At 45.6% G+C, this 13080-nt stretch overlaps 1 protein-coding gene across 6 annotated transcripts in view; it reads right to left on the reverse strand.

Moving 5' to 3' along the window:
- The window catches only part of DAPK2 (death associated protein kinase 2), a 100238-nt gene that overhangs the window by 13564 nt on the left and 73594 nt on the right, over positions 1 to 13080 (reverse strand). For all 6 annotated transcript variants that reach the window (XM_016141099.2, XM_016141097.2, XM_016141094.2 and 3 more), the window contains 5 exons: positions 9377 to 9506; positions 5480 to 5528; positions 4644 to 4670; positions 1922 to 2074; positions 889 to 934 (listed from right to left, as the gene is read on the reverse strand). In XM_016141099.2, the coding sequence (XP_015996585.2) occupies positions 889 to 934; positions 1922 to 2074; positions 4644 to 4670; positions 5480 to 5528; positions 9377 to 9506 (405 nt within the window). The remainder of the gene's footprint in view (positions 1 to 888; positions 935 to 1921; positions 2075 to 4643; positions 4671 to 5479; positions 5529 to 9376; positions 9507 to 13080) is intronic.

The following is a 13080-nucleotide window of genomic DNA, read 5'->3' on the forward strand; positions in this document are numbered from 1 at the left end:
GGCCTGCCCCATCCTTCGGAGAGCCGTTAAACCCGACCTTCTCCAGTGCGTTCCAGCCCTCCCCACCCACTCTCCATCCTCCACAGGCTTCTGCATCCCCCAGATCATCCTCACTAGCTCTCTCATTTAACAGTGCAGATGAATGGGAGGTCTGGTGATATCCCTGGGAGTGCACATCTATCTGGTCAGTCTACAGATCCGGGGCCAGAATCCCAATCTCCTGATTCCCACCCTCCCGAAGGGCTTCTCATTAGCACCTTATTATGACCAGGCAGCAAGACCTTCTGAAAAACTGAAGCTAGAAGCGTAATTACAAAGCAGGTTAGGCAGGGCACCACTTCTGTGTCTCCTCCCTCCCCAGAGGGGATGGAATTGCCCTAAAAGAATGGTTGCCTTTCTTCTCATCTCAGACCCCTATTCTCTGAAGTCTGGAGGAGGCTTAGGAAGCTAGGTGACTGGTTTGAGTATCATCCTTTACTCATGGCCCTGAAAGTCAGAAGGAAGGAGCCCTGGTTACAAAGTCAAGGTTTTTCATTGCCATTGATCTCTACAATTGGAGAGTCCTGATTTCTGCTTTGAAAGTGCTGGTGACATGTTGTCTGACAAGGAACACGTTATAAGACAGCACCAAAGACAAAAGGTTTCAACTGGGGTTTGTGAGGGCCGCGTTTCATAAGTCACCTAAACACATGAAATATAAACTTAAACCTATAAACCTATTGGAACAAGCCTCAGACCCTTCGGAGCCCCCCACTAGCTTTCAGTTGTGCTCAAAGGTCAGTGTTTCATGCAAAGGCCTTTCCATGGGCCCCCTGCAAATGGCCACCCCAGCCAGCCCTGGCGACAGAACAGGGATCTGCTCACTAGAACTCACCACCATGCCCTTACCGTGATCCAAGGGTGCCTGAGAGCCTCTTGGATTGTGAGTCGTTTCCTGCAACAAGGATCAGAAACAGCAATGATTCATGAGGACAGAAGCTGAGAGCAAAGTCTTCATATTTATTCTTCATAGATCTGTATTTTGGCATTCTTCAACCACTGCCATCAAACCAGAATAATGGGGATGAAGAGATAGATGGGGAACTGGCTGAATTCCCTGCACTACAGATAAAGTCATCCAGGCAGACCCCTCGATAAAGTAGCATTACATAAACCCTCATCTTTGGTCCCAAAGTCAAAGGCCCTAAATAATGCCACACTGTAGGAGAGTCGTGAGTGCTCTTTGAGCTTCCAGCTTTCCATTGCTAAGCCTTTGGTCTGTTTTTCATTTGCTTCCTGGATCTCTTCTCTGCTCTGACCTGCTCTGTACACAGGTAGGGTATTCCTGTCTAACCCTTAGATGGGGAAATCAAGCCCCTGTACTTTAGAGGACCCCACTCTGACTCTTTCTCTCTGACATCTGTGGGACCAAGAAGACATGACTTTCTAGAGTCTGTGGATCCTATCCATGACCCTTCTAGGCCATGCTCTGGGCACACAATTCCCACCTTGATTGGCTTGAAAACTTTCCTTTTCATATTCCAGGTAGCTTTGGAAAAGACTGCATAAATAATAAGCCCTAGAAAAATCCAGACTAACTTCCAAACACACACACACACACACACACACACACACACAAACACACACATTGCACACACACATGCATTATGCACACACACAGACACATAGACACACACACACACACACACACACACACACATCGTTATTTACATGTCAGCAGGAAAAAAAGCAGGAAGACTTGAGCAAACAAGATACATGCCAAGTCTCGACCAGTCTACGCTTCTCAGCTCCTGCCCAGATTAGACCACAGTGGTGCAGATGACAGCCTGTGGCAAAGTGGGGACAGACTGGCATGTCTTTGGGAGAGGCAAATGGAAAGGGTCAGTACCTGGGAAGCCCACGCCTTTCTCTGTGCTCTTACCGAGTCTCTTTAACCAGAAGCTTCCGAATGAAGTCCTTGGCCAACTCGCTGGTCTGACTGAAGAATTCCTCATCGAAGTCGTAACTCACTGCCGTGATATTTGCTAGTGTTTCCTGCTTTGTGTCTCCCAGGAATGGGGATGCTCCACTTAGGCTGAGCACACAGAGAGGGAACATGTGACTACAGGAAAGTGGATGGAAGTGGGGATGACGGACTCAGGGAACCCGGACTTGTACTGTTGCGTGAGGATGGGGGCCCCCAGCAACAGCAACGCTGCCTGTTCCCTCCGGGCAGCCACTCAGTAGCCTTTTCAACAGAGTCCAATTCAATACACCTTATGGAGCTCCTACTAAGTATTTGATAGAGAAACTGTGTCTTCAAGGGAATTGAAAGAGGGGAGAGAAGCAGAGCAGAACAAAGCAGTATATAACAGTATGCCAGACAAAGGACCGGGGAGCACAGAGCGGAGGGGAGGCCCAGCACAGGCTGCATGGGAGAGATGACATTTGCATCAATTGTGTTTTAAAGAGTGAGGAGGTTTTTGGCAGTCAGAGAAGGAGACGGAAGGTCTTCTAGGCTAAGGGAGTAGCTGAGCAAAGCCTAATAGGTATGAACGTTAATGGGCCATTAGGGACTAGAAGGGTATGTGAGATTCTCCTACAGGGTTTGTCGAGGAAGTGTCATTCAAATAAGGATACGGAATCTACGGTCTCCTGATTCATATTGCAGTTGCTTATGGAAAACCTCTACCCAGATGTGCCATTGTTCCAGAAGTCACTGTGCCCAAACCTCCCTCCATGAGCTCCTTGCCTTGAATAGTGATGTCACTTCACAAATGTACCCAAGCTAGAAACACAGCGGTCACCTCTGACTATTCTTTCATTCCCTTGCCTCATCTAATTGGCCAAAAAGTCTTGTTGGTTCCATTTACTAAATATCTCCTAAAGGTCATCCCCATCCCCGCTGCCATTTTCTTAGCAAAAGGCAGCAAGGTGCACTGGAAAAATTTGGTATTTCAATCCTGGGTTTGAATCCCCAGTCCGTAACTCATTAACTGTGTGAACCTACTTAAGTTATTTGACCTCTCTGAGCTACAGTTGCCTCCTCTGTAAAATGATGAAAATAAAAATCTCCACCTCACATGATTGTTGTGAAGAATAAATACACATAAAATGCTCCTGTCCCATACAAAAGCTCTGGAATTGATGGCCATTATTATTGTCATTATTAGAACACAAAGAACCTTCCATTACTCCCTATTTCCTATAGGACCACATCTAAACTCCTGAGCAAGACATCAGAAGTTGGTCCTACCACATGCTCAGTACATTTCACACTGAACATGCTCACTGTTCCCTTCCTTAGCAGGACAGCCCTTCCCTCCCTTTCTACCTGGAGAATTAACCTCATTCTATACAACCCAGTTCAAATCAATCTCTCTCTCTCTCTCTCTCTCTCTCTCTCTCTCTCTCTCTCTCTCTCTGTCTCCCCCCTCCCCCCCCGCCATCCCTCCCTCCTTCCCCTTCTCAATAACTGTGAGGACGTCAGATGAGCTATGAAAAGACTATATGCTCCATGCACACTGAAATTCTCTAATATTTCAATATGGGAACCAGAGTTCTGAAGAAATCAAAGTTTCAAGAGCCAATGTCTGAACATTCTGGCTCTGATCTGGAACTATAGAGCAATGATTCAAATTCTCTCTCTTTTTGCATTTAATTCCTCTGGGGCTTTTTAAAATATACTGGTGCCCAGACCCAACCCCCAGCAGTTCTGATTTAATAGATCTGGGGTGGGGCCTGGACTGTGATTGGTATTAAAAGGTCTAATGTGCAGCTAGGATTGAGACCCTCTGCTGAAGCTCAGGGCAGTCCCCCACATCGTACAGAGCTCTCAGTCTAAGCACTGGTTTACGAGGGTGTTGAGAGAATGATTGTCTCAAGCTGTTGAGAGCTGGACCCCCCTGCCCTCTCTGGCTGTGGGCTGACTCTTACCCAGTGTGCCACAGAAATAGCATTTTCCAGATGTGCTCTGAAGGGAGACTGGTTGGGAAGCACTGAGGAATGAATACCCACTAATTGGCCATGTACTATGTGTCAGAGCAGTGCTAGGAAATTTGCACATGTGACCTTATTTAACCCTCATTAAGACACTGACAGCAGGAAGTTTGTGATTCCTATTTTTCTGATGAGAAAAACAGGCCCAGAGAGAAGTTAAGAATCTGCCCAAGGTCACAGAGATGGAAAGTGTCAGATGTACTGCACACAAGGTTATGCAGGAAATCTCTGCTTAAGCAACTTAATACTTCAGAGACAGGGAAAAGACTCTGGTGAGAAAGGAGAAGGGAATGAAAGCTGGGAAAGGAAGGCAAAATGAGAGAAAAAAAGAGGGTAGGCACTGCAGCTCGAGGGTTCTCCCAAGGCTTCTGAGTGAAAGTTGACATTTTCATAGGAAACCTCAGTCTGGGTGAGGCTGAGCCGTGGATCCCTGGCCCCAATGGGGATGCAGACACAGGGTGCACAGGATGGAGGGCACAGGCTGCTCTCCTGAGTTCCTGCCCAACCTTAACCCCAGGGGCAAATGTATGAAATGGAACGAACACATCTCGTTCATGGTAGATGCTCAGGAAGTGTCAGTCTGTCTGTCTGCCTGTCCCTCTCTCATTCCTCCCAGTTTCCCCAGGTCTAGACTGTGTAAGAGCCTTGGGATCAGGAATACTCACAGGATGTAGGTGATGACGCCTATGCTCCTGCAAAATAAAGAACAGTCAAATCAAGGCCTCCTGGCTCTAATCCCAGACCAGCAAGGGACCTCCTGCATGGTTCTCAGGGGAAGCAGTTACTTGCCCCTCCATGGTGGCCTCTAAATGCCACCTCGAGTCCCCCCACTCCTCTCCATCCCACTCTTCAGCAGCTCTCCAGGAAGCATTTGGAGTCATCAAGCTCTGCAAACTGAGTCCAAGGACCCAAGTTCAAGATCAGAACTGTGATCTGCAGGCTGTGATTCAGGCAAGCCCCTTATCAACTCTGAGCCTCTTAGTCTTCAAACAATGAGAATAATGATAACTACCTCAGAGGACTGCTGGGAGGATTTTAGAAAACCAACTAATCAAGGTGCTGGAACAACTATAAAGCACTGTTCAGATAAAAGGCGTCCTGTCTGCAGAGAATCAATCACTGTGGTATACCCACGCACAACACAGTGCCTAGAACATAAGAGGTTCTCAGTGATCACCTGGTTGACTGACTGAATGAGCTATTGTTACTATTATCTTGATCATGGCTGTGGCAGGCCTCAGGGGTGAGCCTACACTGTCAGCCTTAGCTCTCCCCTTGTTCTCTGTCTCAGGCATTTTCTAAATGGCCTCAGGTCCAAGCCTAGCTGCCTCCAGCTGCCCAGGCCGCAGGCCCAACACACCTGGAGCAGCCGGAGGCCCTAAAAAGTGAATGTGGAGAAAGGAGTTTTTATGGTCAAGAAGGATATCAGCCAGAACCAGGGTCTGAGGCCTTCTACCCTTGGAAGGATCCCTAGACCACCTGGGGGACCTACACGACTTACCACATGTCAGCTTCCAGGCCCAGGGGCTCATAGTTCACAATTTCTGGAGCTGCAAGAAGCCATATTGAAGAGTCAGCAGGAGTATGAAAATAAGAAGAGATGGCAAAAGGGAATTTTAGGGAGTTTGGCGCCAAATATCTCCATCCTGAATCCCCATGAAGGAAAATCAGAGCCAAGGAAAGAGATAATCTGGGTCTAAGAATTTTGAGGAATTTAGTTATCTGTTATTCTGGTAGAGACGTTTTACAAAGGGGCCTTGATAGTAAGGAGGAAAGCACATAGAGATGTCTGAAAAAGAAAGAGGGAGGTAGGAAAAGGAAGATGCAGGAAGAGGAAATGGGGCCCAGCGACAAGGCCTGCTTGAGAACTCTGTGGTGGAAAAAAGTCAGGTCAGCACTGGAGGTCATGGAGAAGAAAAGAAGGCAGAGAGGAAATCCACACTTCTGAGTCTGGTCTGAAAGAGGGTACTTCCCACCCAAGGGGCAGGAGGTAATGAGGTAATGAGATAATTGAGATGTCTGAGGGGTATCCAGGGAAAGATGTCCAGGAAGAATCTGGGTATTGGGAAGTGGGCCAGAGCCATCAAATTTGGAGTCATCGTACAGGTGGAAATAGGAGTTGTGTAAATGAGGGAGTGACAAGAAGAGGGTACAGAGTCTAGGAAAGAACATTCTCCTGAGGAGAGGAGACCAAATTTGGCCCAGAGATGAGGCAGAACAGCACTAGAAAGTGAGTGTTAGAGTTCACACTCACTGCGATGCCTGGAGTGTGGGAGTAGAGATAAAAATGTAGACGACTCTTTTAAAAAGCTTGGCGATGAAATGGAGGATAAAAGGGAGGTATACAATTATGGGTTTTTTATTTTTCATCAGCTCTTTGAAGATAATATTCTATTGGACACCGGCTTCCGTTGTTGTTTTAAGAAGTATGCTGTCAGTCTAATTACTATTTGTTTATTTGTTTTTGTAGGTGATGTCTTTTTTCTCTGGCTACTTTTAAGGTCTTCTCTTTGTCCTTGGTAGCCTAGAATTTAACTATTATGTGTCTATGTAAGGATTTATTTTTCTATTTGGTATATATTGCCGTTTCTTTATCTGGGGATGCATGTTTTTACATCAGTTCTGACAATTCTCAGCTATTCTCTTCAAATATTGTTCCTCTATTATCTCTAGTCTTTGCTCTGGAATTCCAAATAGACCTATGCTAGCCTTTCTTTTTTCACCGTCTTTTGCTTATCTTCTCTTTCATATTTCTATATCTTTGTCACTCTGCAGTACTCTAATTTTTTCCAGCTTAATCTTCCAATTCTGCAACTCTTTCCTCAGCAGTGTGTGAATCTGCTGTTTAGCTCATTCGTCGAGTTTTAAATTTCTATGAGTATATATTGAATTTCTTAAAGTTCTAGCTGGTTCTTTTTAGAATTTGCCTGGTCATGTTTAATACTCTTTTGTTGCTTGCTAATTTTGTGATTCTACCTTTTATTTCCATTTATTTTATAATCATTATCTAGTCATTTCAATATCTCATGTCTTTAAGCATCTTAATCTTGCTAGTCTCTGACTGAAATGCTGATATGTGCACTTGCCTTTAAGAGAAGTCCTTCTATTAAATTTTCTTGCTGTTCGTAGCTCCAGCTCTAAGTTCATTTCATTGGCTTTTGGGGGTGGGACACATGATGTTGAAGCAGTCACTACCCTTAACGATTTCTCTCATTTCCTATGATACCAGAATTGCGTTCAAAAGAATATATTTCTCAAGAATCCAATTTTGTCACGGGAGGGCTTTTGGAAGACTGGGCTCACCACACTCCTGGAAGCTGACGTTAAATTTCTAACCAAGTCTCAGGTTGAAATTTCAAAGGAATGGTGGGAGTAGAGAAAGTGGTTATGACCTGTTTCTCAGGCATCTTGGACAAAGAAAGTCATCATGGTTTGAGCAGGAGTTTAGAGAAGCCACCCTATATATCTGTAAGGTATAAAAAGCAAAAATAAAAACAAAAAGAGTTTGGGGATGGTGCTGGCTCATACTGGCTCACGAGGGTCACCTGTATGCATCTCTTCCAAATTCTGAATTCAGTGACTACATGTTAGTAGTTTGAAATTGTTAAATGCTATAAATTAGGGTTTTCTTTTAAGACCCAGTCAGTAGACATGTACTAGCATACTGCTGGGCAAAACCTTCCACGGTTTGGCCCCGCTCATGAATATCCCACTCACACAACCAGTCTATGTGAATTCCCTGCTCCATCCAGAGTGGACAGTGAGTTGTCCCTGATAAATGCACTAATTCTGGCCCTATCCCCCTGCTATGGGATGTGCTCCTCCTCTATCCTGGCTCCTTCCCCACCCCATAACAGCCCTTGTCCCTCACTGATTCAAGGCCATGACTGATCCCGTCGATTTTGCCAGAATGGGTATCTTGTTTGACCAGTCTTCGAGAGCTGTCTATATCACTCGCTTTACAATTAATAACATCCTGTCTTGTGGAAACTCTTCCATTACGGCCCTGAATTTCTAGTTAAACCATTTACTGTTATTTAATACTTGGTATGACTCAGCTAAACAAACATATACTTTTTTTTTTTTTTACAACATATGCGAATGGTGGGCAGTGACTGCTGTCTCAGAAAAAGTTCAAGAATAGATGTCGTGTGCCCCAGGTTCAAGCTGGCTCTGCTCTCAACTCATTGTGTGACCCTGGCTGTATCATTCTGAACGTGGTTCCTTACCATCATCGTGTCTGTCACACATACGGTGAAGAATAACCATTGGTTGACCTTAACTAAAATCCTCCAGCACTCCAATTCCGCATTTGTTAAACTAGATCTGATGATCTGAAAAGAGCCTTCCAGCATTTTTATTTGGTGGCTTAATGTCTTGTTTCCACAAATTGTAAGTCCCTTGAGGGCAGAGTCTTCTCAGAGAGAAACCCAGTATAATGGAAAGAGCACAGGTTTTGATGATGGATGTATCTGTCTTTGAATCTCAGCTCCACCATCTACTGGTTGTTTTACGCTGAACAAGACACTTAATATAGAAAATAATTAAATGTGCTTCATGAGGCGGTTTGAGGATTAACCGAGATAATGTCTGTAGAGCATCAGACATAGTACTTGGCATACAGCAAGGGTTCCCTGAGTGGGGTGTAGCTCTGTGGGGCTTTTGCAGCACCATTCCATAGTGGTGCAGAGATGGTGTGTGTAGCCTGAACATCTATCTGACACATTCTGTCTTTCTTTTTGATTAGACTGTGGTCAGAAGTTTCAGCCCTTGGTTTTTGAGGAGACCAAGCCCTCTCTCTGTTTCCAAGACCACCCCAACTCCTAAAGCAGAGACAGCGGTTCTCATGACCCCCAACCTGTAGCCCAAGTCCCGGGAAGGGGTTTCTGGGGCCTGGGTCAAGGGTGAGAGAAACGGAGGGAAGAGAGAGCTGCCAGGGCCCCCTAGTACGTGAAAAAACATCAGGCACACAGGAGAGGCAAGTGGGAGGATCTGGCATCTGGCAGATGATTTCCCTTTTTCTTTTTAGAAAATCAAAAGCTACCCGGAGTAAGTTGAATTTACTGGAATGCAAGAGGGCAAAGTAATTTTCAATCTTCACAACAAACTCTCATCTAAGAGCAGGAGGTGGGACCAGCAAAGTGCTTAACTCTGCGAAGGCCTCTAGCCCCACCTGGCCTTCCCAGGCCCCACTGGACACCAAAAAGCCAGCCCTGAACTCTCACCCAGAAGGTGGGCAACACATTTCCTTTCCCACCCATTGGGTTTCTAGAGGAGTCTCTAAGGCATCATCTCTCAGCCCAGAAACCATGGCCCCAGCCACAGGGTTTGTTGCTGGGATTTCTTTACTGTTTGATCCTAGATTCTTTGCTGGAAGAGAAACAGGCCTAGAACTCACCAACAAATTCTGGTGTGCCAAAAATGTTCTTAAATTCAACTCCATCTTCTATTTCGTGAGCCAGGCCAAAGTCAATCAGCTTGATGTGTGGAATGGGAATATTCTTGTCTAACAACATAATGTTTTCTGGCTGAAGAACAAAAAAAAAGAAGAAGAAAAGAAAAGATGGTAATTAAAGCTCTGTTTTGTGTTTTTGCTTTGGGGATGGGGTGGAGTTTGGTGCTCTTTTTTAGGAGACTAAAACAACATAAACGCTTTCTTGTTTTTGTGTCCTCTGTCTTCTGTGAATCCCAAAACGGGCACAGAACCAAAGGCAAGGCCTGGGTTAACCAAACCTGATGCTCATGACAAAAATAGAGACATTGTCTTTACTTTCCTTTCTGTCTCTGAATGGTATAGATCCCTTCAATGCAGAAAGAGCCTCTGTTTCCCCACCTGTCAAATGGGGCCAGGGAGATATCTGCAGCATTTCCTGTAAATAAAACTGCTGCCTCTGTGTGAATATGATGGGGACAGGGGCGTTGCAGCCAAGCCTCGGTTTACACTTGGCTTACAGACCTTCATCTTCCTGACCACCTCTTTCCCCCGGCCAGCCAGCTTCCTGTTGACAAAGACTAACAGTATGGTTCACATTTCTCTATGTGTTTAACTAATTTTGGCTCTCTACAGAATACAGGGAAAAAATGAACCTGATTTCCAGGGAGAATATCAGCTGCCCAGGCTATTTCCAGCCCAGCAAACAGTTGCTAGATCTGACACAACAATGTAGGTGTATGGTGAGGTGGGGACAGCCCTGCCCCGGCCTCACACACCCCGGGCTCCCGGTGAGGCTAGAACAGGATCCCGGTCTGTCCTTCTCACTCCCACCCAAGCGCTCAGTGCACACTGGGGGAGCAGGTCCCTCTACTTCACCTTCTTTCCTTCCACTCCCCACCATGACTGTCCTAGACTCCATTTAAAGTAGAATGTCCTGAAAACATATACCCACAAAGAAACTTGTACACAAATGTCATAACAGAATATTCATAATAGTCCCAAAGTGGACACAACACAAATGTCTATCAATTGATGAGTAGATAAACAAAATGTGGTACATCTATATAGTGGGATACTATCCAGCCATATAGAAAGAATAAAGGAAAAGAAAAAATAAAAAAAGAAATGAAGTACTGATACATGCAATAGCATGAATGAACATACTAAGTGAAAGAATCAGTCATGAAAGACCACATATTATGTATTTTCATTTATACAAAATATCCTGAATAGGCAAAATCATTGAAACAGAGAGTAGATTAGTAGTTGCTTAGGACTGGGGGAACGGGGAGTGACTGCTAATGGGTACAAGGTTTCTTTTGGGGTGACAAAAATTTTTTAAAGTCGATTGTCATGTTAGTCATACAACTTTGTAAACTGTACATTTTAAATGGGTAAATTGTATAGTATGTGACATATCTCAATAAAGCAGTTTTAAATTAATGTATGTATGTATGTATGCATGTATGTATGTACATAAAAAAATTGTCCCTGTTTCTCAAGCTACTACTGAAAAATTTCCCATCTTGCACTTTTCTCACATTATTTGTTCTACCTGAAAAGCCCTCTGCTCAATCTCTGCCCAACGAAATCCTAGCCAGGCTTCCAAGTCTAACTCAATCCACCTCATCCTTGAACACTTTCCTCAGCAGCACCGAACACCCCCACCACCAGAAGTAAACTCTTCCTCCCCAGGCCCCTTTGTGCTTGTTTGAAACTTTCTTGTTATAACATCTGTCATGCTCTCCCTTGTCCAACAGTCCTTGCTGTCTTTGTCCTAGCTCCCCTACTGGACCCTCAGCAGGAGCAAGGATTCAGATCTTTGCATCTTCACTGCCACAGTGCAGAGCACAGAGGCTGTCAGGCTGACGGTGGCCCTATCTGTTAGCTGAATCAATTCTGAATCTGGACACCCTGGGTGCCCTTACTCTAAACTTTCCCGGCACTCGACATCTCTGTGATCTCACGTCACAGTGTCTGGAAACTTTCACTCAGGAGCTGGCGGAGGGCCCTCCTTTTTTCCTTTTCAAAAAAATAAATAATACATTTCCTTTTGTACTTTTTTAGACTTATTCTTTCTCTCCTCTGGAGATTTCTCTCAACTGTATTTTGAAATGTGTCAAAGTCCTTTTCTAAGGCAGAGCAGAGTCTTAGGCTCTGTAGAAAGAAGGGTGAGGACAGGTTGAGGTCAGGAGACAAGACCCAGGCAGGTGGTTCTACTCCAGTGTCCCTAATCTAGTTCTCCGGTAGCTGCCTATGAACCCCACAAGTGTCCGTGCAGTGAGCTGTACCCTCCGCGCTGCGCACCATCTTCTGGGCAGCTAGCTTCTCCGGCCTTCATGCCACCACCTTCCTCAGCCACCTTACTGGGAACTTTTCTTCTCTTCCAAGGAATGGCTCTGAGGTTTGTCTCTGGGGCCAAAAGGTCAAGGCCTAGGTCTCAACTACTATAGTGTGTTCAAGGCCCAGGCACCACCACACAGTACACGCTGAATGGGGACAGGAGCCTCAGTGGACATAGGCAGACACTTTCTCACCTGGATCTCCCTCCCACCACAAGAACCTAACACATGGCATGTGACTTCTCCCCTGCTTGGAAGACCTCCCTGCTTAGTTCCTATCCCAAACCCAGTTAATTCATATTTCAGTAAAAATAGTACCTCCTCTAGAGCCCTACACGCACACACACACACGCACACACACACACACATGCCACCTCTCCAGTTCCCATAATGCCATACGCTTCCCTTATTGCACTGTTTCTTCAACTACCTCAGGATGGCAGCTCACTTATCTTTCTCCCTGCACTGGGCTATGAGCTTCCTGAGGGTTTTGCTCCTATCATCTACCCAAAGCTTAGTATAGAGTTTGGAATCCATCAGGTGCTCAATAAATGTTCCCTGAGTCAATTAGGGAGCCATTTAGTAAGCTCCTGCAATGAGTTAACCAAGCACATGACATATTTTATACCTCACTGAACCCTCTCAGCTTATGCGGTGGCTGTTATCATTCTTCTTTTTCAGAAAAGAAACCCAAACTGAAATGCTGGCTCGTGGACACAGGAATTTTAGTCTTTATCTGACAGACTCCAAAGCTTACACTCCTAACCACTAGATGAAATGATCCCCCTTCTCTGCTTCTCAAGGATCCTCAGAATCTATCTCAGGGAGAAACAGGATTGCTGCTTGGGCCTGGCTATCTGGGGGCAACGTTGCATCCTGGCTCAGGTACAGCAATTTTCTGCCCTAGTACCTACTTCCCATCCCAGGATGCCTTTTATGCTGATGATGCTTTCACCCAGGTGAGGGGCTCCAACCTGTGCCCCTGGCCTGGCCCTCATGCTGTGTCCAGAGGCTCAGAAAGGACCTCCTGGGCTGAACTTCTTCATCTCAGTGAGACAAGAGATCCTGACAAAGAGAGTCCCAAGGTGAGTCCAGATAAATTAATGTGGCCTGGGGGGTTTCAGACTGGGAGGTTGCCAGGGACAGCAGAAATGTTCTGAGAGGGAGTCAGGATTGGGGTCTTGTCCCCACCTCCCTGACTCACACATTGGGCCATTTGGACCAGATGCACCTTCGGACCTGCCCTGACTGCAAGAACACAAAGGCCATGTGCTGCCTGCTTCCTTCCCAGGCCACCAAGGGGATTCCAGGCCAGCCAGGGCACTT

This window comes from Rousettus aegyptiacus, unplaced genomic scaffold (assembly GCF_014176215.1).
Source record: "Rousettus aegyptiacus isolate mRouAeg1 unplaced genomic scaffold, mRouAeg1.p scaffold_m13_p_3, whole genome shotgun sequence".
NCBI classification, from domain to species: Eukaryota; Metazoa; Chordata; class Mammalia; order Chiroptera; family Pteropodidae; genus Rousettus; species Rousettus aegyptiacus.